At 39.1% G+C, this 27633-nt stretch overlaps 1 protein-coding gene across 7 annotated transcripts in view; it reads left to right on the top strand.

Annotated features, from left to right (window-relative positions):
* The window catches only part of LTK (leukocyte receptor tyrosine kinase), a 159148-nt gene that overhangs the window by 84471 nt on the left and 47044 nt on the right, over nt 1–27633 (top strand). For 5 of the 7 annotated variants that reach the window (XM_013192469.3, XM_013192419.3, XM_048065201.2 and 2 more), the window contains 3 exons: nt 17371–17484; nt 21205–21360; nt 22023–22245. In XM_013192469.3, the coding sequence (XP_013047923.3) occupies nt 17371–17484; nt 21205–21360; nt 22023–22245 (493 nt within the window). The remainder of the gene's footprint in view (nt 1–17370; nt 17485–21204; nt 21361–22022; nt 22246–27633) is intronic. The other 2 variants (XM_013192488.3, XM_013192460.3) reach the window with 1 other exon arrangement.

The following is a 27633-nucleotide window of genomic DNA, read 5'->3' on the forward strand; positions in this document are numbered from 1 at the left end:
TCAAGTGTTAAACTGACTTGTAAAGAAAGAGCTGAATTAGGTTCTAACTCCAGTAGATGGTATTTCCCATCATGTCTCTGCTAATGGCATAACACAGTGAAAAGATGAGGTATGCTTTTAGGGTATTTGATGATTCCCTTAATATGAGCTGCAAGTTCAATTGGACATTCAATGGTCTATTTCTTTCCTCCCCAGTCTCAAATAGCCGTGTTATTGGGACTGGCAGAAGAGCTATGGACAGAAGACAATTTGCTCAGTCTCATCTTGTGTGTCGAACTGCAAAACCCAGCAAGGCGGGTCATTGTTATAGCTAGTGAAGTCTTAAAGACACCTACAGATTGTGACTTTCCCTGTTTTGTCTTAAGGCAGGGGTCTCCATTATTTCTAGTCCATCTAACGCTCTGCTGTAGTTCATGAATGAAGTAGATGTGCAGAAAGCTTTCCAACACGGGCTCCAGGACATTTTCAAATCTGCCAATTCACAACAATAGAGCTCACCAACTAGGTGGGAGAGCACTTCTTTTTGAGAAGACAGGGTACAGAGTTGATTCTATATACCTTTCTTTTGCTACACCTGGTAACTTTTCCTGTCTTCAGGGGAAAAAAACAACAACAACAACAAAAACAGCTAACAGCTATCTTTTCTGTGTCTTTTGGGAAAAACAAACAACTAATTAAGAAATAAAGCTTTTAAGGTTTTGCTAACTTGCTTGAGTTTTTTTGGGAAGGGTAACTAAATTGCTTGCTCAGCGTGTATAGATTGTAGAGTGACTTCAGAAACATCCTGAAGAAAAGGAAGAGAGAAGAGCAATCAGTCTAAAGTATTATGGCTTCAGGGAATGTGGGCAGAACAAGGGTTGCCCTTATCAGGAGGGTTAGAGAGCTTCTTGGCCTGTTAACATGTGATGGACATTAGCAGCAGGAATTACAGGCACTACCCCAAAGAAAGAACCAAATTGTCTATTGAAGAAGGGGGTAAAATGTGTATCCTTTCCTTTAACAAAAATAACTGTATTTTTCAAGTCAAGTAGCTTTAGTGTCTTTTTCCATTTATGGCCTAAACCAAACTTTCACAACTGGGTGTAAAATTGGGAGATGCTTTCTCACATGATCTAGGGGAGCATATCCTGTGTATTTGCTCTCCTTTTGTATTCTTGAGCATTTTCAGTATGTGGTGTTGGGCAGATTCTCAATGTCTTTGGTCATAACTTCTGTCAAGGAGAGAAATGTTACTTGTACCTAGAATGGCTGTATTTTGCATGCAGATAATTTTTCTTCAAGATTCCTGTTAATGAGGTATCCTTTTCTCAGAACTAGGGTAACATATCCTAGGCTAGAGCATGTCTGTCATAGTTCAAAGGTGATAGCAAAACTCCTCTTTACTGCTGCACGGTACTTCTGGACTATGCTGTTTATATTCCTGCTTCGTTTCTTACAGTTAAGATCTGGGCAAGCCTCTGCTAAAGATGTTTTTTGGGGAGAAAATATTATTTCATATAAGAAAGTGTTTCAGTCTCTGTCCCTTTGAGAAGAGTGGGTAAACTGTTTGGAGTGGACAAGAGCAAGAGTTAAGGAGAATATGCAGTAGAAAAAGTGTTATCCTCCCCATCTCTTGTGTTTGTAACTTATAAAATGTGTTTTTGCAACATAAAGCCTAACCTCACATGTAAGGATACAAACTTTCTAGAATTCAGTGATTAATTACACCTTGGTTTTTATATTTAAACTTTTGGTCTGTTTTTTTTTCCATCTTTGCTTATTTCCTTCACAGAAGTAAGCTTTTTTCTGCATATATTCAGCAGTCTGCCTGTTGGGCACATTGGGGCCACATGGAAGTAGAACAGCGTGTAAGGATGTGGGGATTGCACGAGAGTGGTATGGAAATGGCTGAGGAGACCTGAAGCTGTCACCTGATCTCCCAGGGAGGCTTAAGTGGTAGTGATGTGTTCAAGGTCTAAGTTTCCATCCCTAAAAATGGGTTTGAAATTTTTACAAAATGATCAGTAAGGCTTTTCTAACTCCAGAAAAAGGATTGCATCAGCACAAGAAAAATCTGTTTTATCACTTAGGAAAGAGCTGATCACATAACTGCAAATATTCATGACTTTATCTTTTTATGCACATAATAAATGTTATCAAGTCTCAGTCAGTAGTGTGTGCAGGCACATGTATGCACATTCACATGCATCCTCAGTGGTAAAGTGGTACTTTGAGATAAAGGCTATGGTAATCTTTGTGAACTGTAAGTATCTGTATATATTCAGATGCTGCCTTCTCCCGTGAAAGTACAACATAATTATAGTGTGGTTTATTTTGCCCTTACCAGTGGTTTAATAAAGGGTAGGGAATGGGGCTTCTGAGCAAAATAATTTTGAGGAAGTCACTTTTTTATGCTAAAACATAAGTGCATCATCTTCTACAAAAGCACAGGTCTTGTACTCCCTGAGGTCTGAAGACCTGGCTCCAGCCTTTGGATACTCAGAAACGAAAACCTAAAATAGCTTTGCTACAACATATTGGCAAGGTTTGTTAAGTATACTTGACCACTAATAATTGTGTATCCTTGGCAGTGGCTTTCAGTCACTATCTTCTGTGATTTCCAGGAGGTACCATACCTAGTCTTCTGCTCAGTCAAGCAGGAATTGACAGCACAGCTTGTGACAGCTGAATGCTCTCTTTGGGAGACCAGGGATGTACTCTCAAAACAATGGGCACTAGTTAATATTGATAGATTATTTCTCTAACTTCTAAAATAAAAGTAATAAAAAAGAAAGCATTTAGTGTTTGAGCGGAAATCAGTTACGTCTGTCCTTTCTCTCCTAGTATATGTTTATTCCTCTTCTCTCCATGCATCTTTATTTTCTGTTATATTTCTTTTTCATCTCTGAGAGTGTGAGCTCTTCTGGTCTGGGATTTTGCCTTCCACTGTATTGGATAAAGCCTGGTCCTGTTGTTTATCGATGCTATCTATAGGGAATGTGTTATTGATCAGAGCTTCTGCCCATACCTAAATCGCAAAAACTCAATGGAAGAGCTGAAAATAGGACCCAGTTGTTTTGGCTCTGAGGGTTTGCTTTCCCCTCCTGAATTTCATAAAAGATGTTTGACACAGCTTTAAGAAACCACGACCTCATATAGCTTTAAAAGAGGTGGCCAGCAGCCAACTTTCAAATAAACACTCTCCTCTCTTCATTAAAAGAAAACATTATCATAATATTACATTACAACTCAAATGGTGAAGGTATCTTTCCTTGTGTACAAGATATTGTCCTTTGAAGTCACAAAGCCCAGAGTGATTTTCACATGAGGGTGACCAAGTAGGAAAAAGGGGAAAAGTAAATAAAACAGAAACATTGGTTGTTTTTTACATTCCTCTCTTGGTTATGGAAACAAACGTTTGGATAACAAGTTTCTCCTTACCCACATCTCTTTCTTTCCCTGAGCTTTAACACTCCTTATTCTGTTAGTTGTCTAGGACATGCTATCTTTCTGATAATGCCTCTCCATATTGACAAAAAGGGCTAACAGTGCTGCTGTACCTTAGTGAAACATTTTGAAGTCAGATATTGTATTCAAACTCTTGTTGGTGCTATTGTGAGAAGTAGGAAGCTTGCCATTGAATCTAGCTGAGATGAAGGAGAAATTTCATGAAAGAGCTGAGAAAAGCCCACATTTTATTGTAGTCCTAGACAGCAAGCCTGATAGATGAAAGAGACCGCTAACAACTAGTCCTACAGATTATTGCTATTTGTTTTCTTTTTAAAACAATGCAAACAATTTATCACTCTGAGTACTATGGTCCCTTTTTGTAGTATGCAAAATGAGATGGTTAAGGTGGGAAATCAGGAAAGTGACCTGACAAAGCAGCATGTGAGTCTGCCTTGTTACACATTTGAGCCAACAACTATCTGTGGACTTTGTAATCACTCAGTTTCTTGTGTTCTGACCCCTTCCAGCTCAGCTGGGGGCTTTATCCCTTGCTGACAGGGGTTTTCTTTGGCAGTTGTTGACTGACTGTCTCAATCACCCTGTATCACAAGGTAGTTAGCATTCTGGATGCTACAGAGAAAACAAAAAATCTGTCCCATTGTTGGTTTTACTTTGGACTTTTTGGTTCTGTACTCTCTTTTAAGGGATTCCAGGCGCCGGCTCTTCATGCAGATTGTACAGCTGCTACCCAGTAAAGGTTGCTATGACTCTCTCTTGGAAATTTGGATGTTCACTTCTGCTAGCTGGGTAATTGGTTGACATTCATGGTGAAGTCTTGGGGTTCTGTTTTCCCAGTGTTATTATTTTACCTCCTTCCCTGTTCATTTGTCTTCAGGTGTAAAGACATTAAGCAAAGGCAGTAATGATTGTATTCTCTCTTTGTGAGTCTGAATGGTAAGCAGTGAATGATATGTTGCAATAACTATCAGATCAAATTACTTGCTATTTATCCAGCTTGCTGAGCATGATACATTTGAAATTATCTTTCAAATTAATTAACAGAAGTGAGAGCTGTAGCCATAACTATAGTAATCAAAATGCAGTTTACATCGTATTGCTATGTTATTGCTCTGAAACTCCAGAAGAAACAGTAATAATAGTAGTAGCTCAGTAATAAGAGGTACCATTTCTGAATAGGTCTAAACCAGCATCAGACCAAGGACAATTGGGAATATCAGGGTTCTAGCAAGTCTCCTACATTCTACACCCTGAGTTGTGTACCTACTGCTGACTCCTTATCTGGATGCTTTTTCCTAATGTGAGAGTATTTTTGCTGTGTTAGAATTAGAGATTTGGGCCTCATTTTGACACTTCTGTACTCAGATCAGTGCTTTGAAACACACATGACACTTCTGATACCAGGCTGTTTCAATTCTAGAAGTGGAAGGACTGGGAACTTTCCATGCTGCAAGAATTTTTGCTTTCTTAATAGAGGCTCTTCATGTAACAGCACATTAGAATTAACCAATTAGCTGTGCATGTCCTTACACAACTGATGGCTTAACAACATTTTCCACAAAGTCTCCTATGAAAAAAATCAAGTAGTTGGTACTTCTGCATCTTCGCTACCTTAATAATTCATCTGCTCAAGTTCTGTGTAGGTTGGTTGGTTTTTGTTTTTTTGTTTGTTTGTTTGTGGATGGGGGTAGTTTCTTGTGGTTTTGCTTGTTTGTTTATTTTTGTTCTTTAATGGTAAATTTTCAATACCTATGTGTTTTCTTTTTGATAATTTTATTTAGATTTTTTCTAATCCCTTGCTCCTCTGTGGGTTGAGATGAACTTTTTACCACTGGGACTGTCTTGGAAGGAAAGAATGGCAGCTGTTGTAGCAGAAGCAACTAGCTAGCAGACTCTTTGAGTCTTATGCCTTTCTACAGAGATGACATAACTCTTTCTTCTTCCCACTTTGTTTTATGTTTAAAGGAAGCTGAGAGCAGAGCCTGATTTAAAGAGGATAGGTAAAGGCAAGGATCTAATCTTAATAAAGCTGCCATTCTTCAGTAGTAAGAGGAAAGTCACAGTGTTAAAAATTTACTATTGATTCCCCGGGGAGGATTTTGTGATTTAGAAGAGAAAATACAGTATGTCTGATAGCAGAGAATCATGAACAGAGTTCTTAAATAACTGGTATAGTCAAATGAAATGGGTACTTACTCTTTACAAATGGCATAATGGGAATTAGACTGACCATTTTATTTTTGACTTAAAGCTATTTTTTTTCATCTTAAAACATGGCATCTGGTCCTTTCCCAAAGTGGTTGTTCCATTTTTTTTTCTGCTACCTTTATTACTGTCATGTTTTGGAAGCAACCATATTTATTGAGCTGGTAGTTTTATATATCCTGTATTTAATTTAATATCTGAGTGTTTTCTCAGTATTAAAAATAGATGTGGCAAAATATTTTTTCTTTTTTTTTTTTCATTGCTGGGCAGCTTGTTGTGCAAATGATTTTGTGTGTGTGAGGGCACAGTGCACAACTGTGCATGCTCTCTTCAAGGCAAAACTGTGTTGAGAAACACTTTGCATGAAGTTTGTGCATGGAGCCTTGAGTATTAAGATGGAAACAGTCTGGCAGCACATGAGTTTTTAGGCATTTCTCTTTTGCTACTGGTATCCTCAGTGTTGCAGAATCCACTGGTAGTTGTGCTCTTCAGCGGAGTGGGTTTTGGTAGCTTTTAGTGAAGATAGGAGGTGACGTTGTTTCTGATATGAAACTGCAAAAGCGGGGAATTGTCTGCCATGTATGGATTAGTTTCTGGTCCCTCAATAAACCTCGCAACAAATTCACACAGAAGCTGAATGCTGGAGAAAAGCCTGTAGCTCCAACCTTGTTTTTCCCCAATCAAGAGTGCCAGAGAAGGACGTTTGTGCTGGCTATGACAGTTCCTCCTCCTGTACGTGAACCAGGAGGGTTAATAACAAGAGTAACCAAGTCTTCACGTGGCGTTTTCCCTTCATTTGGTGAAAACACCTTCCGCAAGAGATTGATGCTGTCATCTGTGTTGTTATACACAGTGCTCCTAAGCACTCTCTGCTGGACACACTGAGGTGTGAAGTGTCTGTGACAGTGCCTCTTGCAAGACTCGCTCTAAGAAAAGTTAGCAGAGAAGGGTGTGTGTCTAATAAAACTACTTCAAATGATGCATGGAGTATCTTTAGAGCTGACTGACTGATGCTGTAATGTAAGGGTTAAGTTCTCAAAGGGGAATCCTTAGATGATGAAGAGCTGTTGGCAGTCATCCTTGTGTCAAAAGTGGATCAAAGAAAATGAGGTGCAGGAAATGTGCCTTTGTGCTTGGATAGCCTCAGTGAGCAGAGCAGCCCCTGAGGGATTCTTGGAGCAGTGCATACATTTAGAGCATTCCTAAGGCTGTTCCTAGTAAAACAAGGATGGAAAGACAAATTAAGCAACCTCAAAGATCAAGGGAGCTCAAGGACAGCTCAAAGTCACTTTTGTCCTCACCACTTAAGCTATGTTGTGTAAAATTAAGCAATTGAAAATCATTATCTTTTTACAAAATTGAATTCTATGGGATCAATTCCACATCCATTGTAATAATTCAATCAAAACCTGGATCTGAAAATTATATTTCCTTCACTTTCTTGCTGGCACACAATTTCTGTTTTGCTGCCAAATGTTGCAGTGCTGTGCCATGGTAGCTGGAGGGTAGGGCCACAGACCTCCTGCCACAGGCCACAAAATGCAGAGGCATCCCAAAGCTGATTGTTGAACATCTGCGAGAGTGCAGCTCTCTAGCAATTATGTCTCCCATTTCCCTTTTGCATAATTTTATTGGTACCTCTGGGCAGTCCACACAGGTATTTTTTTTTTTTTTGACATCTTAGTGTATGGGTTTGTTTAAAACTCAATATTCTGTCTTGTGGGAGATTGTGACTTTAGGAATCTTATTTCTTTTCTAATCATGATGAAGATTCAAAACCTTAATATTTTTCACAAACCAAATTTTTCCAAATTTATGCTTTGACTTAATCAAAGTAAGTTATTCAGACTGGCAAAAAGTCTGTTTTGATTACATGGAAATATTTTCCTCCAGCTAAGTATTGCACCGTTTTACTTCATTAATGTTACAGACTTTGAACTCGGAGCAGATTACTGAGTAAACATGACACTTTTTAACAGTAACAAAATACTACAATGATTTCCATGTAAATATATGGAAGATATTAGTATTTCCTGTTAATGTAATGGAACTGGCATTCTCACATAAATTCGTAGTATGAGAAAATAGTCACTGCTTAGCATGTTGTGGTCACCATGAGAGAGCGAGGCTATTGGTAATCTTTTGAGGGAGCCCTTCTCTTCCTCTTTCTAACTTTGTCTGCATCTACAGGCTTTATACCTTCCTTCACCTTTGCTTGTGCCTAATTATACCTGCCACATCGATATGTGTGAATTCACACATACATATCCCCTTTTAAGCTGTGCTTGAAAATCCCTATAATGAGTGATGTTCTGAAGGAATATGACAATTATATTTCTTCCTCTAAGTTTATGCTTAAGAACACAACAATTTTAAAGTGCTGTTCCCTTGGAAGGCAAAATGTATGTTTGCTGTGTGTTCCTTTCAGGTTCTTTCTTGGGGCTGCTTGAAAACATTTATTAGAGTTGGACATGTTCCCCTTTAATGTTATCCACCACAGTTGCACATCTAATATAAACCGGTCATCTAAGCTAAGCTCTATTTGTGATGGGGAGACTACTTCTTTGTCAGTTTCTTTTAAAACAGTTATCTTAGGGTCCATTTTCACATCCCTTTTCTCTAATGACAAAGCCAGCTTTCAATGAGAAAGGAGAGTTTTCCTTAAGAATTGTACTTTTACTACAGGAAACTGGAAGAGGCTTATTTTTTTTTTTTTTTTTTTTTTTTTACAAGCCATCACCCCAGGAGTGGTCAGCTTTCAGATGTAAGGCTGTAGCTCAGAACAATTACATTCTACCAAGAAAAACAGAAATTGTTTGCCAGTGAAGCTTTAGGTCATATGGACAAATCTTATTCACAACCAGCACTGGTACGATCTGTTAGCTCTCAGCGTCATATCTGTACACACCTAGCAGAAATGGATTGGATGCCTTCTCTGCCAGCAGTCACCCCAGCCTGAAGAGAGAAAACAAGATGTAGAAGTGGTAGAGCAGAATGGAGCTCCTCTGTACAGTTATCTCAAAGGTCCTTGAAAAGCCTTTGTACACTTTAAGTAGCATATATATGCTTCCTGGCAGCTTTAATAGAGGTGAGACATAGTGCAAAACCTTGCCCTTATTATCTGTGAGTAATAAGCAGCTAGTATTATAAAAATAGACATGAGTAATGAACAGCTGTGCTATAAAAAGAGAAATCTTTCCAAGTTAATGTGACAATATATGCAGGCATGAGTATGTGCATGTATACACTACACAATTAGTAGATTAAGAGGACTCAGTAGATGGCATATTTTTGGATTTGAAGAAGTGTTTTTGGCATGCTATTTCTCAACTGTAATGAAAATAGTCATTCAGCTCTATTTCAGTAGATGTACATGTACACCGAAAACTGAATAAGAAGGCATAATTAGTAAGTCACTAATTCAAGGGCAATATGCCAAGTAGGGGAAATAGTATCAAGAGGAGGACCGAAAGTATCCATCTTGCATCTTCTCTAACAGGTAAATTTTGTAAGAAAAATGTATATGGCATGGGCAATACTTTTTCTGTGTGAGTTCTGTTAATAGCTATAGCACAGTGGTGGCAACCTGCAGCGCACTGTATTTTGTGACTGAGATTAAAAGATATATTTTTTTTTAAGTGCAGTTTACTGGTTTTATTAGAAACAAACAGAAAAAGATGTTTGAAAGGATAAGTACACACTCTACAGAGCATTGACAAGGATAAAAAGAGTGGTTGGAAACATGATTCAGGAAACATCACCATTCAGGGGAAGAACTGGCCACTAGTGACTAAATAGAGAAAGTGAGGAAATGAGAAACAAAGCAACGTTTTGTGTAACTAGGGGCAGTCAGGAAGTAGGGATACTGTGAGCAGCAGGAAACAGGACTACAGGAATTTTTGTACAACTGTAAATGTCTAGTCATTCTGTATGTCATGGAAACTGCCGATGATCTTTGACAATCCAAGTGAATATTGTATCAGGGAGTTGCTCAGTGCCTGGTTGTGAAAAGCTCTTCAGGCTGATTCGCTTACCACCTTTCAAGGAAGATTCTTGTCAGCAATGTGCAGGTGGGCAAGGAGGTGGCATTCTGTCTTTTGTGGTTGGGATACCAGATGTGATTGCAACAGCTGAATAGGTTTTCTGAAGTAAATAAGCAAGGAGTTACCAGGGATGTTTCAGACTAGAGTAAATGACTGGTTTTAGTTCCACAGAATGTAATAATTTTGGAAATCTTCTAATGGTTCCAGAGAAGAAAGCTGTCCAAGGTACATTCCTATATGCACATGAAACAATACAGAAAGTAAAATAAAAATAAAGTCTTTAAGTATTCTGTTAGCCTGATATATCGTATAAGACTTAACAGATTTATGAAACAGATGTCTGTGTTCTCTGGGGAAAAGAGGCTGTATGGTTTGACTGGCCTCCAGCTCGCTAAAGGGGAAGCAACTTTTTAGATTTGTTAAGCCAGACTTGTTTGAATGGCATTAAATTAGCAACTGAGGCAAATGATGAAAAAACAAACAAACAAAAAAACAATAAAAATCATTTGTTTAGAAGAGAGTCAAAGTATCAAGAATAAAATTAATCAAGACACCAGGGACTGAAAGGAGGAGTTCTTTAATTGCCTGCTGCTGATGTGATGAAGCTGGCTAATAGCCAAGTGGAAACGGAATGGAGTTATTCATTTCTAAATCTAAATGCTGATAAGCTGAAATTCTCAGACTAGGAAGGAAGATTCCCATGGTTGAAATCAAAGGACAGAAATAGATTGGGAACAGCATTACACGGCAAAAATGTCATTTCCTCTTTCCCCAGCCATTCAACCAAATGACTTAGAGGGCCAAAGGATTGATTAATACCCAAAACAAATGTTGATGTGCTTGCTGATGACTGCTACAGACTGCCAACTAGAGACCTGGTTAAAATACCAACTAACCTACTGTGTGTAGGGAGAGGAAAAAATTCTTGTTTGTGGGTGGGTGGGTGAAGCCTTCAATACAAATGGCATTTTGGAGGTTTCATTCCGCCACCATGAGAGAATATCTTTGTGGCTGTTGAATAGATTGTGGTATCTGAATGGGAATCCTCGTATCACATATTAGGATATCATTTTAGACCTATTCTCAGTAAATAAAGAACTGAGCTAAGAATTAAAACCAGGTGTTATGCAATTGGAAGTGATTGTGTCTTGAATACACACTTCTTTGGAAACAGAATAAAATCTGAAGCAGTCTGATATGTGGTTGGACCCAGGTATTCAAATAAATGAACTTTGTTGCCTAAATAACTTTTGAGCTGCTGTATCTGGATACTTCCAGAAGATGCAAATCTTCCAAAGTTTAAAGCAATGCCATGCTAACTCAGTTGAAAGAAAGACAGTAGACAGAAAAATATAGATAAGAATTGGGTTGTATGTGTAAACAGCTAGAAAGCTGCAAATCCACAGATGAAGGGGGTATAGAGCTGGTATAAAATTGAAGAGGAAAAAAACCACACCAAACAACATAACAAAAACAAAACAAAACTATGTTGCTATATTGTTTGCAGTAAAAGAAATTTGGAAAGTAGACAGTTTAGCATTAGAAGGAACTAGCAGCAGAGTTAGGAAGTTTAAGGAAGTTTTTCAAGTGCATTCATAGAATAAACATCTTAGCAATTATATTAATCAGTCATAGACGTGTGAGGTAGGATTGTCAATAGCAGAGACAAAAAGAGTTCAACAAATATTTGTTGTCTAGGAAAAAAACAGCAATTGATGCTTCATCATCCCATAGCAATGATGCAGGTGTTTCAATAACAACACAGATTTGTGGAAAAGCAGTTGTTAAAATGTTCAGTTTGTGAAACAACTGGTCAAGACAGCTTGTGTTCAAGATTTTGAAAGAATTAGTTCAGATTTTTAAAAGCAATCAGTGTTGAATTTTTCAGTAAGTGTTAAGATACTGAAGAAATTCCAGAGAACTGGAATGAAATATGCTGGATGGCTGTATTTAATTACATATACTCTACTAGTGTGAATAAGACTTGATAGTATGAAGATTGCTTCCTTAACATCAGTCTAAGAAAAAATATCAGAACACTTGATATAGGATCAAAGAACTGAAAAAGGGTTTATAATTGCTTGTCAATCAAAGCAGCTTATTTGGTAAGACTTTTTGTTGCAGTGTCATTTTTTAATGAGTTTACAAGTTTGACAGAAGTCGCAATGTGGATATAGGACATTCCAATTTCAATCAAATACTTAAATTGGTAACACTTGGTGGTACCTCTGTGCATACCTGGGCTGGTACATGTAGGTTTAAAATGAAAGTATAAATAGGAATAAATGCCAATTAACTCTGCTTGTAAGGGTCAGTTCTGGGCTGTGTGCTAATTAACACTTCTAGCAGTGAGTCAGAAGACAATGTGAAAACTGTATTTATAATCATAACATAAAAATTAAGATATGAAGTGATAAGGCAGAGTCCTTAGCTCCCCAGCACAGTAAAAGCATCTATCTAAAAGGGAAAGAATGAAGATAGAGAGGGTGAGAATGCCTTTTCTGGAAGAAAATATGCCAGGGAAACACTTAATGTCATGATGGATGATCAATTAAGAGAAAGTATTTTTTCCAAAATGACTGATGTGATTGTAGCACAGAACAGGGAGTCATGGTTGACAGCAAGTTGAATATGAGCCAGCAGTGTGCCCTGGCGGCCAGGAGGGCCAACCGTGTCCTGGGGTGCATCAAGCACGGCATCGCTAGTAGGTCAAGGGAGGTGATTGTCCCGCTCTACTCTGCGCTGGTGCGGCCTCACCTCGAGTACTGTGTGCAGTTCTGGGCACCACAGTATAAAAAGGACATGAAACTGTTGGAGAGTGTACAGAGGAGGGCTACGAAGATGGTGAAAGGCCTGGAGGGGAAGACGTACGAGGAACGGCTGAGGTCACTGGGCCTGTTCAGCCTGGAGAAGAGGAGGCTGAGGGGAGACCTCATCGCAGTCTACAACTTCCTCATAAGGGGGTGTCGAGAGGCAGGAGACCTTTTCTCCATTAACACCAGTGACAGGACCCGTGGGAACGGGGTTAAGCTGAGGCAGGGGAAATTTAGGCTCGACATCAGGAGGGGGTTCTTCACAGAGAGGGTGGTTGCACACTGGAACAGGCTCCCCAGGGAAGTGGTCACTGCACCGAGCCTGTCTGAATTTAAGAAGAGATTGGATTGTGCACTTAGTCACATGGTCTGAACTTTTGGGTAGACCTGTGCGGTATCAAGAGTTGGACTTGATGATCCTTAAGGGTCCCTTCCAACTCAGGATATTCTATGATTCTATGATTCTATGATCTCAGGAGGGAGCAGAATGGCCATTCTGCTTTGCATGGCATGAGTGTGCACTGATGTCTGCCTTTGAGCAAGAATCCTTAAAAACTGGAGAGGATTCTGAGATCCTAAGCTATTGCCTCATATGATAAGCTTTGGTAAAACCGTATGTTGTCACATTGCTCCCCTTTTTGATCAGTACCAGCAATGTATCTGGACAGAGTACAAAAAGAGCAATGCAGTAAGCGAGCGACACAGGGACCAATTAATGAGCAAACAATAAGAAAGTTTAACAGCAGGCCGCCGGAGATCCCAGTGACATTTTCAAGGTGAAAGGTTAACAACTTAAAGCTGTAAATACTCATGAAGGAGGGAGATTATTTACTGAATTGAAAGTGGAAGGTTTAGGAGTAATTGAAAAATACTAGGATAGGTTGTAGACTAAGAGTCTTCTTTTTGTCTAGTCTGAGTTCCTGACAGTCAGATCTATTAGTCTGTAAGTTAGTTTGTCTTCTAAAAGAATAAGTGAGAAATATTGAGTTGCTATTTTGATATTGCAAAGCACAAAATGCTAGAAAATGCTCTAAAGGAAGTTCCTGTTTTGGCAAGAAGACAGCTTGGGTGATCTGGAATTGGTTTCCCATCATGAGTTCTATAAGTATTTTCTGTAATTTTCTTTTCTTCTGCAAAACAGCATCAGGATTCAGGAAAAATTTCAGCCCTGCAGGTGTCTGAATGCTTTTTCAGTGAGGGAGTGAAAGAAATGGAATTACCTTCTGAGTGCTTGAGGCTTCTGGTCTTACTGTGTTCTATTAGAGAAAAAAGCAATGGATTTGTGCTGTGCTGTTAAAAGATCCCATATTTTTGCTGTGACAGTTGAATATCATTATATTTACTGGTTCTTCTTGATACTTTAATGTTCCTTAATGGCAGACTTAACCTGTAACCACAGATTTCCTCTCCGTCTTTTATTTCACTTCACTTAAATTATTGCCTTCTACTGATGAAGACAGAGAAATCAAGTAGTTATTACAGGATGGTCTTTTTTATTTGTTTAATGGTGGCATTCATGTTACATATGAATTGCGTACAAACATTTATGGGAGGATATGATGTGAGGTTATTGAAAGCACCTCTGGAGCTCCTAGTTTCAAAGAACAGTGTAGAAAAGTTTCTGTAAGTGACTGTATGTGCTAGATCTTCAGTTTAATCAGAGAGGCTGAATGAGCATGAAAGTGATTGATATGTAAAGTAAGGGTTTAGGCTGGAATGTTACAAAACTACTATCCAGATCTCATGCATGTATTCATCATGCTGTGAGCCCTCTTCAGCTCATTATTGGCCAGAAACCCTTTTCTGTGAGAAAATAAATGGATGGATGCGCATTTCTGTGGGTGAATACGAAAGAATTCTTTGCCTATCACTGGGTCTGGGGTCTTCTGTCCATGCATATTTTGTCTCTCCATGAACTCAGCTGTAATGACTGCCTTTCCTTGCTCTCATATGCCCAGTGCAGTAAGTGGCATTATCCCAGAGTTGGTGAATGGGATTGTTAACAGGTACTTGAATGAACTCTTTTGGGTTTTGCCAGCCTCTAATAGGATGTTTCTGAGAGTCTGCATCGTGAGTAATGTATTTAACAAACCAAGTTTCATGCAGTGCTCTTTGTGACAAAGCAGTACTCAAGTTTTAATGTATCTTAATACCAGACGAGCAAACTTGATAGACACTTATCTCAACTGTACAAAAACCTTTTGTACCTTGTGTGTCCTAGCTATTACCAACATTAATTGAATTTATTTATTTATTTTTCATGCTAAAGCAGTAAATTCATGTTTCAAGTAGCTTAGGCCTCTGTTCCTGGTAGTCTGCCACTGGAACGCCTGATTGCTGATGAGAAAGAAGAGGAAAAACCCAAAGGTGTTTATGTGATTGAGAGGGAGTAGTGCAAGTCAAATGTTTTGGTTAAGTTTTATTACGAGGACTGTCTCTAGCAGAACATCTGCTATGACTTTACTATGTTTTGTGAGTCCCATGATGTTCAGGTTATTTCCAAGATACATGAGCATCTTGGAATGTGAGTGGTGGAACAGACTTTACAGAAAACTCTGAGGAAAGTAAATACTGAAGCTACAGCAGTACTTAAACAAAACTCTAAAGGTACAGAATTAAACCACATCTCCAAAGACACAACATAATTTGGGAGGAGGAGACTCAAGTTGTTGAAAGGTCTTGTTCTCTTTCCACAGCAAAATTTCTTTTCATTTGGTGAAATAGATTTGTTTGCAATATGTGATTGATTTTTGGCATAGCATGGGTATTTTTTAATAGCTTTATGAAGAGATTCCGCCATTGCTTTTCATAAAGCAAGCCTTCACAGACTTTGGCCAGCTAAGCACCAAGTAAGAATTCACATTCATTTAGTGAATTTCTTCCCATTATTGAACCTTACGTAACAAACCAGTTTCAGTGCTTTATATACAGTACAGAATCGGCTTTTCAAACATTAATGTCCCTACATATTTTGAACACAAAGGCAGGAATAATTATAGTGTTTGACAATTGGTCTGTGGAGACCACAGGTCTATCATCAGGTACAGCAGGTGTCTGTACCTGCGGTTTGATAGCTTTTCTGCTTTACAGTTACCATTTGCTTGGTAGCACGTGGAGACTGATGGGTGTCCTTTAGTACTGTAAGAAAAGACGGAACAACACGGTATTCTCATGGTATGAAACATTTCATAGTATTTTATTCACCATGTGATGCATGTTGTCATATTTATGACAATGAAAATAGTTGTGTAGCAGTTTACAATCAGACCAGGTATTGCTGAAAACCTAAAAGCAGTGATAAGTTTGGGAAAATTGAACAAGTGTTCAAGATTTTTTTTCTTTTTCCAGATCCTTCTGTACATTTTCATAATACTACTGTACAAACTGTTTCTGTTTAGAATAGCTTAGCTGTTGTCAGTGGTATGATATACATCCTTGTCTCAACTGCAATTCCTGTGAGTAGGATTCCTGTCTCCTCTGACATGATTTCACATTTTTATATTGCTGAATTCATAACCCACATGGCTGAGGTTTGAAGGCAACTCATTTTGCATTTCCCTCTCTTTGAACACCTTTTGAAAACAAATATTTTTATTTTGGACAACCTGATTATAATTTCCGGAAAAGAAAAGACTGGGAAGAATTTTAAATAAAGATTACTACATGTTTAGATGGGTGTGTATGCATTTTCATATGCACAGGTTCAAATAAAAAAACATGCCATTGTGGTATGAATTATTCCAAAGAGAAGTCAGAAGGTACTGAATATTTAATTGTTGGAAGTACTGCAGTGAATAATAATTTTGGTAGATCTGGTTTTCCTTGAACAACATAAATGTGATCCAGAAGAACATCTCTGTTTAAAACTAGCTAATCTTAGCATGCTGGATTTAATATTCCCATTAAATCATAGCAAGAATGATGTAGAAAAAAATTTCTATGGCCTTTTATATAATATGAGATTTTGTGTTTTTTTTTTTTTTCCAGCACAACCAGACTTTACAATATGACTCCATGATTTGATCTGAATAAAAATGCACAAATACATATGTATTGGTGTTACAAATATGATCCAATGTCACAGTTATCAGTGCTTCTTAGGCATATGACAGAGGGTTATCCTTGAGATAGAACAGTACAGGTGAATTAAAGGGTGTTGAAGAGACTACATATTACTAGATACCAGATACCAGGAAGTTATCTGTTTCCTTTGAAAATTACAGTCTTCATGTGTGGCAGTAAGGAAGAAATCTGTTTTCTGAAAGTATCAGTGATGCAAAGGTTTCATCAGTGTTAGTTTCAGATGTGGCATTGCTCTTGTGTGCTGAAGATGAGAGCACTTATGCAGGTCCTGCCAGAAGACTGCTGCTAAATCTGAGTCACATATTCTGTAGATAGCATGTATTTTACAGTTGAATTCTTCTTCCATTGCATTAGAGCAATAAGTCTTGGACTGTGAACTTCAAAGGGTATTTCTCCATGACAGTGGAAGAAGTATTAAGTTAGAACATCTTCTCTCTATGCAAGCAGATAGCTCCAAAGTTCTGTATTTCTCCTGTGCATGCATTTCCAGAATAAAGGGTGTAGTCATTGGCAAGCAACTGTGTGCTTGCCGTTCAGATGTACTGTTGTTACGACACAGGTGCTGCTGGAATACAGTGTGTCTTTAGGGGTTATATACTGATAAAAACAAGGGTGGATAAAGAGTTGTAAAGATTAAATATAGATACTGTATATTTAACAGAGCCCCATTATAGTAAGGTAAATAAATCTGTTGAATACATGTTTAGGTTTAAAGGTATGGGAGCATAGTTTTGTGTAAAAACATCCAACTCTCCCTTGTTGTTTTTGTTTTGTTATAGTTGTTGTCTTCTGTGCTGGATCACATGAAGAAAGCTCTTCTTCACCAAATCCACCTCAGAAGCTCTCCCTGATAAGAAATAGCATGGTGTCATTGCATCAGCCTTCTAAACCAGGTACCACAAATCCTGTTCCTTACATCCTCCTTGTTTCTACTTCTGAAAGCGCAAGATGCTGGCAGTCACAAGGACCCTTCACCAGAAAGCTGTGCCACTGGGCTTCTGACTGGAAATGGGCCAATAACTCAAAGTCCAGTGTAACCTTAAAGGAATCCCTCACTTCCTTATTAAAAATTAATAATAATAATAATATCTTCTCCATCAGCACAGTGAAATCCACCACATTTGGGTTTGGGAGTTCTTTAAACAATTCTAATTAGTGGAGCTGGTGTCTAGCAACTGTAGACCAAAGTAGCTTTACTGATACAGAATTAAGTATTTTTTTTCAACTAGAATTTTCTTTTTCTATGTATTTTAAAAGTCCACTGAGCTGGACAAAATGCTTGTGGGATGAATTTGATCTTACTGTGTTGTTGGGATAAATTGAGCAAATGCCACACTTCATAAACACCCAAGGGGAAGGAGCCAGTTGCCATCTGTGGTCTGGAAATGTGGGGATTGAAGTGACACCTTTCCATTTAGGGAAATAATCACAGAATCATTTCAGTTGGAAGGGACATCTTCAGATCATCTGGTCCAACCTGCCTGCCGCTCAAGCAGGGTCACCTTCAGCAGGTTGCCCATGACTACTTCCAGTTGTGTTCTGAGTATGTCTGCAGATGGAGAATGCAAAACTATGTTTTCTTGTGTTCCAGTTCAGTTTCCTGATTTTTAATTTGTGCTTATAGCCTGTTGTCCTGTCATTGGGTAGTACTGAGAAGTGTCTGGCTTCCTCTTCGTTCACTCCTATCAGGTGTTTATGCACATTGATGAAGTCCCCGAGCCTTCTCTTCTCCAGGCTGAACAGCTCCAGCTCAGTCAGCCTCTCCTCACATATACTTCAGTCCCTCAGTCATCTTTGTGGGCCTATGCTGGACTTGTTCGAGCAAATCTTTATCTTTCTTGGGCAGTGTAGCCTAGAGCTGGACAACGCACTTCGGATGTGGCCTCATCAGTGCTGAGTTCAGAAGAAGGATCATCTCCCTCAATCTGCTGGCAATGCTTTTCCTAATGCAGCCCAGAAGGCTGTTTGTTGGCCTTCTTGAGTCACAAGGGTGCATTGTTGGCTCATGGACAGCTTGTTCTTACCAGGTCCACAATGTTCTAGATGTTAATTAATTCTTTAAAGTGTGAACCACCTTCCTGACATTCTCTATGATTGTTCATGAGATTTCTTCAATTTAAGCTTTTTCAGATCACACTTGTAATACCTGAAAATATCTTCTTGGCTGATTGTAGTAATACAGATATATTTCTGTCTTAAATTTTTCCTTCTCATTTCTGTCACAGCTTGCTTTTCTGGGGTCCTGCATTTGGAGTTCCCCACTTTCACAGGTGCTAAGCAAAGTTGGATACGAGACATCTGAAAGGTGGTGCACAGTAGCATTAGAGGTTGCAGCTTCTGGTATTCTCTTATGCTGCGGTCACGTGAGTGTACCCAGTTCTTTTGCACTGTGATTTATGCTGAACATTAGCTTCTTGGTGATAGATCTTTTCATTGCAATGCAATGCATGCAGTCTATTGCCAAAAATTCAGAGGCCATTTTCAGCAGATATCAACAACTTCCCTGATTTATTTCAAACTCTTCTTATGTGGGCATTCAGATCCTCTCAGGCCATAGGGTTGTGGCAGAGGCATTATACAGTCCAGAGTTGTTTTTGAAGGAGAATGTTGTGTTTACTTACTTGAGCTGTATACTGCTTTGTTATGTGAGGCACATTCTAAGGATTAAGTCTGCATTGGTACAGTCCTTCCTACTGCAAGTGGGGATACTGTTAAGATTACTTTGTCATAAATATTAGTTTCAATAATAAATTAAATATATGTTAAATATATATACAAATAATTTTTTTTCTTTTCCAGGCTCCCATATCGCTCTCTTGCACTGTCATGCTGGTGAGAGACAAATTGTTTTCTGAGTTTTTTGACCAATCAGATTTTAACTGATAAAAATATTACTACTACTGCCAATAACTCTGTGGGTACTGAGCTAACCTGTCAAACTTTAATAAATATAAACAATATAGCAAATCTCTCTTTGTCTCAAACAAGCACAGAGTTTCTGATCTGCTATTGAGATCCCTAAAGGTATTTTAATGGATCATTACACCATAGCCTGAGAGTGCGCACAGACATCTTTCTCTAGATCCACCAAAGCCGGGAGAGTGGCTGGTGTCCTCCTTCCTGTGCCCTGCTGGAAGTAAACGCTGCACACACGTATGCACAGGCACAATTTGCTACTTCAGCTTCTTGTGGTTTGCATTTAAAAATGATGGGCTGAACCATGCTGTAGACCTTTGCTAAGCTGTATGGATTTGGTGGGGTGGGCTGAGAAGCTCTTCAGGTGATTGTCCCAGCTGGTAGGTTGAGAAAGGCAATAACCTCCAGCAGTGAGCTGTTGAGACAGGGCTGGGGACCATGCAGAGGAACTGGAAGAGAATGTGTGTGTTCAGGTGGGAGATCACAGCCTGTTCCAAGCCCCAGTGTTATGCAACCATAACTCCCATGTTTCTCTTATGCACACTGGGTGGTGTGCATAAAAACATAGTTATAGGTAACTTTAAAAATTAGGAAAACTTGTCTACTTTGTATGTTGCAATCAAAAGGTGCCTTTTCCCCTGTGGCAGCTTCCATTTCACTTTTTTTTTTTTTCCTGAAAGTTTAGTTAGAGTAAAGCCAATCTTCTGGAGGCTTTTTTTTTTTTTTTTATTTCCGGCCCCCTTGTGTTGCCTGTGCAACAACCAGTTCTTGTTATATACCTGACCTTAATTCTGTTTTTAATACCTGTCTTTTCTTCTCCCCAGGAGTAGGGCTACCGAAGGGATAAGGTTGTGTCATTTATGTGTGCAAGGTCTGAATACTCTCTGAATGTCAGGATCCCAAATATGAATGTTTACACTCTTACTGTTTCTCATCTGGCCTGGGGGTCCTCAAATTATTACTGTGACATTATTATTAGTACTGAAAATAAATATAATGCAAGTTAATATCAGCTTACCATATCTATTCAGCTCCAATCTGTGCGGGAGAGCTTTGTGCAGCTAACATCCCTTCGGGGAGCTTATATTAGATTGATGAGAGAACAGTGAATTACTTGTCTGGTTTATAATATGCTGATTATGAAAAATTCTGGCTAGGATGATCTAGTGTTCTCAGTGCTGCAAATGGGCTCTGGAGTTTGTTAGGAGGGCATCTATCCTGCTGGAGGAAAGCAAAACTGCTAGGAAAAAAAAAAAAGGGAAAAAAAATAAAGCTTTCATTGCTCAGCTATTTTGCTTGAGACCCTAGAGTTTTCTTTGTTCCTCTCTGCCAAAATGCTAAATCCATACATTTTCAGTATCCCTGCTGCACTAGTTGTTATTCCCATTCAGGATTTTATGTACATGTGGGCAGACCATCCACTAATGTAAATTCACTCTTGATACTGGTGGGAAGATGCTGATTTACAGCTGCCAAGATTTTGCAGAGTTGTTTTTCTCTCAGTCATGTTCCTTCACCTGCCCACTGCGGAAACTGTTTTTACTGCACAAGGTAAACTTCTTTCTTCCCTTCAGTTCTTCCATTTCTTGGGACAGAGAGCCCTCATACACTGTATATCTGCTCATTCATGTCCCCACATAAGCCCTGCCTTTTTAAATGGGAAAAGCCTCAATGAAAGCTTTTGTTTCTCATAACAGAAATCTCTTGTATCATCGGCTCAAGCTGCTCATGGGTGACGTCAACAGACAGTTTTGGAAAACCAGACTGGGTGTTATCTTCGGTTGGTGTCCTGGTGTCTCAGGACAGGCAGCAGCTGCTTCTGGAAAACAGTTCCTCCCGTGGAGATGTTGAAGGTAGGCAGAGTTACAGTTCCCGCCCCCCCCGACTGGACACCTGCTTTCTCCCAGCACCAGTAATAGCTGTGGGCAGCAGCAATTGGAGTTGTCAGGCTGAAACCTTGCTTACACATCACTAAAAATACTGCCATATGCTGCTTCTGGTTTGCAGCTCGTAGGTGCATTGTCTGTGCCCAAGAGAATCAGTCACTAAGAGCCATATCATGAATATTACCTGTATGTGTACTGCTTGGGTTGTATACACATGTACCCTGTATGCAGCCAGGCCCTTTATATACTCCCTTTGTGTCTCCCTGTTTTAGCATAAGCTACTTTTGCTTAGAGACTGGAGTTTTCTCAGGAAACTCAATCCTTTACAAGCCAGGGCTGGTTCCTCATGATTGCTGTCTGACTTGCAAAGTCTTTGGCTTTTGTTTTGTTGGATGTCTTCGCTCTGCTTTGTTTGGTTTCTTCTCTTCTCATTCATTCTGTCACTTCTTTATGTATTTCCCTCACTTTTACTTCAGTCTTCTCTTCTTTCTGTTATTTTTTTTTTTTATGCATAGTCCTCTGCTTCCTTCTTGTGACTTCTTTCCTCAAACTCATTATCCATTTGCTTATTATTATTGCTCTTCCATCCACACTGTGTGTCTCTTTTCTTTTGTTTTTTTTCCTCACAGGGGACATTTTCCTCCTGAACACCAGTAGGCTACCAGATAGATGTGAGTTCAGCCTACATAGCCCCATCCTGCCTGGGAGCGTGGACTCTTGCTTGCTGGAACTGGCCATATATTCACAGGATGCTGTTCCTCTCCTCCAGAGGTTCACAGCTGAAATCAGATATGTGGACACAAACAGAAATATAATAATTTCTCTGAGAGTTGGTCATGAGGAGGATGCCGGGTAAGATAATTAATTTGCAGCTGTTTAGACTTTGAATTGCAGGGTAGGATGGAGTCCCTCCAGGCCACTGTTTATCAATGTCTTCTTCCTTCTTGAGATCATTACTTCTGTTAGAGCAGAAAATAGAAGAATTGTTAGGACTGAAGTGTGCAGCTTCCTGACAGGATGTCTGTAATAGACCCAGGTTTTGTGTGTCGCTTTTGCAAAGAACACTCCTGATGAGAAGTCATTCTTCCTCCCTTGCAATAAGAAGAGTCAAGAGTGGTAGGCTCTTGCACTGATGCTGGGACTATGGATTTAAAGTGCACTCAGTCCAACAGCTGCCTTGGCAAAGTGACTGATATCTCTAAGTATTCAAGAGGTCCTGTCTTTGGGAGCTTAAGGGTCACATTTTGAGGTAGGTCTAACTCTGTCTCTTTTGTAATGTCTGTCCTTCTGTCTGGTAAGCTCAGGAGCATCCTCTTTTGCTTCATCTGTAAAGTCCAGAGAGGTGAAAAGCAAAGGTTAGAGGTGAGAAGAGGTGAAAACAAAAAAAAAAAAAATAAAATAAAAATCAGCAACCCTGGATCTTGTCCTGTGTTTTCTACTCTTTGATCTTCCCCAAATTTTATTTTTTTAATTCCTGAATGTAGCAGAATGCAGTAAGGAGGAGAAATGGGTAAAGGGAATGAATCACAACAGGAAAAGGAGAAAAGTCCACGTGGCATCTGATTTTGCCATTTTCCATGTGCTTGTTTTTTCCTTTGCTGCAATCTGCCTTGTGAGAACCTGGGTCAGGCACACAACAGAGCTCTTTATTTCCATCACCTGACTGACTCCCATAGAGAACTTAAGCAATAGATCCCAGTTCTTGTTTTCTTTGAATTCTTTGGCACTCCCCAGGCTGCCATGGAGATCTGCAGCCAAGACTTCTGGTCAGCTGAAGAACGCAGAGTTTGACTAAAAAAACTTACTCTCTCTCAGATCCCTCTCTCGCTCCTACTTTTAGCTATTGCTCACTTCCTTCCTGGCTACTCCTTCCCCTTCTTTTTACCTGTTTCACAAGGAATCTGTTACATTTTCTGGGATCAGTTTCTAACGTCCTTTTTCACCTATAACTGTCCTTTCTGCTTTAAATATTTGACAAGCCTGTACTTGCCTAAGCAAATGCAACCACAGTTGCAATATGCAACCCATATTAACTCATAAAATACCCTTCTGATGTACCTAGCTGCCCAGAGCAGGCTTTGATCACAGTCATTGCAGCGTCTCTGGAATGAATCATAGACGTTATTAAAGAGCTTATTTGGGCACAACAAAACAAATTTGCATAAAATTATCATCTGTCTAAATGATGACATTTGGACATACTAGAATGGAGTTAGCTTTGCTAGAAGTCGATATGACCATTGGTATTATTTTTCCTAGTGGGTGGAAATGAAGCACTGGTAAATCCAGTGGCTTTAGTTTCAAGAATTCAGAGGTGGAAGGTGACTGAGTACTGTTTTAAACAAAGATAGAAAGAAGGGGAAGGAACAAAGACAGAATAGAGCTATTAGGAACTATTTTAGGACAAATATCCTTCTTTTACCCCTTCTTTATGGGGCAGCTCTTTAAAATCTCTGCACAATTCCAGAAAAATCTGTGTGCAGGCAGAACAAAATTTATTTCTACACAGTGTTTGGGCTGGTTCTTACATTGTTTCTGTGATTAAGATTTTAACAGTATTGGTTGTTAAGAACAGAGACCATCCCGAAGCATTCCCACTTTCCAGAGGGAGTGGAAGTTCTACAAGCTTTTGTGTGTTATCCAATAACAGCTGCACAATTTGGAGCAGAACAAGGAGGTCAATGAGGAAATGATCTTGAGATAGATGCCTATGTGTAGTATGTATTTTAATTGTTAATTACTACCGAGATACTATCTTGAAATCGGAGTAGAAATGTAGAAATAGAAAAAAGAAATAGGTGGCACTTTTTCAGACAATCAGGCACTCCAGAAAATCCTGCTCCAGTCCCTTCTGTCACCTCATTTCCCAGATCAAGCTACACTTCGTTATGAATTCCAGTTGCACCAGCTCACTTCAGTGAACTGTCCTCTTTCTGGTTCCAGAAATCTGTTGGTTGTGTTTCCTACTTCAGGGTTCATCAGCTACACAGTTCTCAAAAGCTTAAGAGATATGTCACTCATGAGAAAAATTTGCTCTCCTGTCCACCTTACTAATTGCTAGGTTTTATCAATAAATCTGTTGTGTTGACACTGCCACTCATTTTTTTCACAAATGTACTGTAGTGAAAGAAAAAAGAAACAGAAATTCAGGTACCAACTCCTCTGGACAAGTAGGACAAGCTCATATTATTTATTATATATCACACCTATACCACATGGGTATTCTCAGTTACTCTGTTAAAGAGAGAACTACTGGGGAAGTGAGGTATTTGGAATTCTATATATTTACAGAAATATGTATAAAATTATGTTTCTCATGATCTCAATGGAGATCAAACATCAAGAGTCTGTATTTTTGCTTGCAGGTCCAAGCCTTCTTCATCTGGCACTTGGCTCAAAGCTGTCTTCACTTTGTTATGGTTATGGCTGTGGTGCCTGTTCAGATCACAGTTAATGTCTTTCTGACTACTTTGCTTATCCCACTTTTTCCCTTTTTATCATGCAGAGCCAAAAACTAGTCACAGCTGAAAATTCTTCTGAGTCCTGTGTGGTTTTGTTTTGAATGGTTTCACATCCTTGTTTTTGTATTTGACCGCAATTATTTCAGTGTTGTCAGCCAAAATTGTTTTAATAAGAAGCTTGTTTCTTTCAGCTCTAAATACTCAAACATTAATGAAAATAAAAAAGAATTATTTGGGGCAGGGATAATCTTTTCCCTTTTCATGGTAGAGTGTGATCAATAAGCCAGGTTTATTTTGTTCTCTTTTCTTTCTGAATCTGAATTATAAAGCAATGGCCATGGTAGTCTTGGTAGACCAAAAAACAAGTTCAAAACCACATGCACAAGTGGGTTGTCAGTTAGCCAACCACACAAAAGGATTATTACTTAGTTTGTCCTGTGTTCCCCCACTGCCACCTGTTTTTTTTTGGGGTGGTGGTGCTGAAATGCCCTGCCAGCTTCTGAGACACTTGTAGAAACTTACCATCTCTGAGACTTCCATTCTACTAATCTGGATATTATCATTGACAAAAGCTATTTAACTTGTGCTCTCATCAATAGAAGAATTGCCATAAAGCTGATCTGAATGTCTAGAAACACCTAAGGTCATTTGGTATTAGTTAGGTGTCCAACTACATAAGCCTTTGAAAGGGAATAGTCTGGTAAGCATCCTCAGAAAATGCCTAATACATACTGACAACAAGCACAGCCATTTAAATTTAAAAATGCAGCTACAAAAGGAGAGACTGCCCAGCTGCTATATATGACTGATTTTGAACATTGACCTGGGACTATGATATACTGCCCTTCATGCTTGTGTTGAAAGTGCACCCCAAAATATACTGGGCCAAGTAAGAAAGATCTTGACCCTCTAGATGGTTGGTAAGAGCAGGAGTTGCAGATGTTTACTCTTCTCTCATCTATTTCTTTTTGCATACAATGACTGGATTTATTATTTTTTTTTTCACAAAATGGATGTTTGTGAAGATTTTTGAGCTATATGTGGAAAAGCAAAGTAAAGCTTCTAATTTACGTGTTCACTGGCTGAGCCTTGAAGCAGTTGGAATACCTTTCTGCAATAACTTGTGTAGTGAAACCCCCAGTTCAGAAAAGGTTTCAGCTTTCCTATTAGGCTTTTTGAATTTGTCACTTCTAAGAAATTGTTGTTCTTAATATTAAAGCAGTCTTAAAATGCATGGTCAGTTACCTATGTTGGAGATGGAAAGTCATGGTACAGAAAAGATTGGTGAGGATGGGGAAAGACTTGTTTAGCAGAGGACATAGAGGCTAGTGAAAATCAAACATTGAAATTATAGGTTTGCAGGGTGAATCTTGAATCCTCTTGCCTTAAGCATCAGGTTGCTTGCAACTCCAAACGTTTTATCTATGCAAATTTCTCAAAATAATGTCAGACTCTGACAACCCTTCTATACATGCAGAGCAGTTTTAACATCTGTATTTAGAAGAGTAATATTACCTTGTTAGTTGAGATCTGGCTTGACATAAAATCAATAGTAAAGATATTGCCAAGCTTGGCTTATCTGAAACCCTGCTGCAATGATCCATCTTCTGCTAGATCTACAATGGGCTTTGTTCCTGATTCCATTAAGAAAATTAAGTTGGCTCTGACTAGCCCCTGTTTGGATACTGGGACAGAGCAAAGAGGGTGTAATTATTTACAATATTAGAAATCTTGCTGCAGTTGTATCTTGAGGTGGAGGATTTTTCTGGGGGGGATTCCTTGATGATGACAAGACCTCAGTGTTCTGGGTGATGGAAAGCTACTTGTCATTTTTTGTGGTCTCTGGATGCTTTAAAGCTTTTCCAATGGCAGTATAAACAGAGTAAAATTTCAGAATTTCAGTACTAGAGATCTTTCCGTGCAGAACTGGAATGTTTCATGGGACCTTAGGGTTCTGACTCAAAGCTGCTGCCATTTCACACAAGTAGTGGTTTAAGATACTGGCCTTGCTCCTCTACCAGAGGCTACAGTTCTCCTAGCTAAGATGGCAGAATGGACGGTTCATATGTCTCAGGTGTAACATTTCAGAGATTGCTTTATTGACTTAGATCATCAGTGGGTTTACTTTATTTTGATATACCAGGGTATAAATTGCAAGATCCCATGTGGCCCATGTGCAAGATCCCATGTGCAAGATCCCATGGGCCATGTATGTGGCCCATAAACCATGTACGATTAAGTGTAGCAGCTAAAGAAGTTGTTGTCTTCAGCTGTGGGGTAGTAATCTCTGTAGTTGTTACCAATAAACGTAACACTGGTTATGAATCAGAGGCTGGGTGCTATGGGTTCCTGAACTCAAGGGTGCAATAACGTTGGTGCTACAGTGGTGTCTCAGCGGGGTTGGAGCTTAGTGGCAGTAGTAGAACGATGCCTCAGTGCTTAAAAGGCCTAGCATGCTTAATAAGTAGATTCAAAAGATTTAGAAACTGTCCTTATCTTCAGTGGCTTGTTCAACCAATTTGTTTAAGGCCCATTGATTTCTGTGGCAAAGTGGATGCAATGGTGTGATGAACAAAGCTTTGTTGTGGAGCAGAAATGATACGGTTCTGGGTCAGTGCTGAATGCTCTTGGATGTTGTGCCACAGCACGGCAGGGGGGATATATTTTTGTGTCTCAGTGCTGGGTATTCCTAAAGATGTACTGTAATGCAAAATGAAAAAAAAAAAAAGTCATTCTCCTTTGCTGGGTAGTAGAGATAATGCAGTTGTGGTTCAGGACT

The sequence above is a fragment of the Anser cygnoides genome, chromosome 5 (genome assembly GCF_040182565.1).
Source record: "Anser cygnoides isolate HZ-2024a breed goose chromosome 5, Taihu_goose_T2T_genome, whole genome shotgun sequence".
NCBI classification, from domain to species: Eukaryota; Metazoa; Chordata; class Aves; order Anseriformes; family Anatidae; genus Anser; species Anser cygnoides.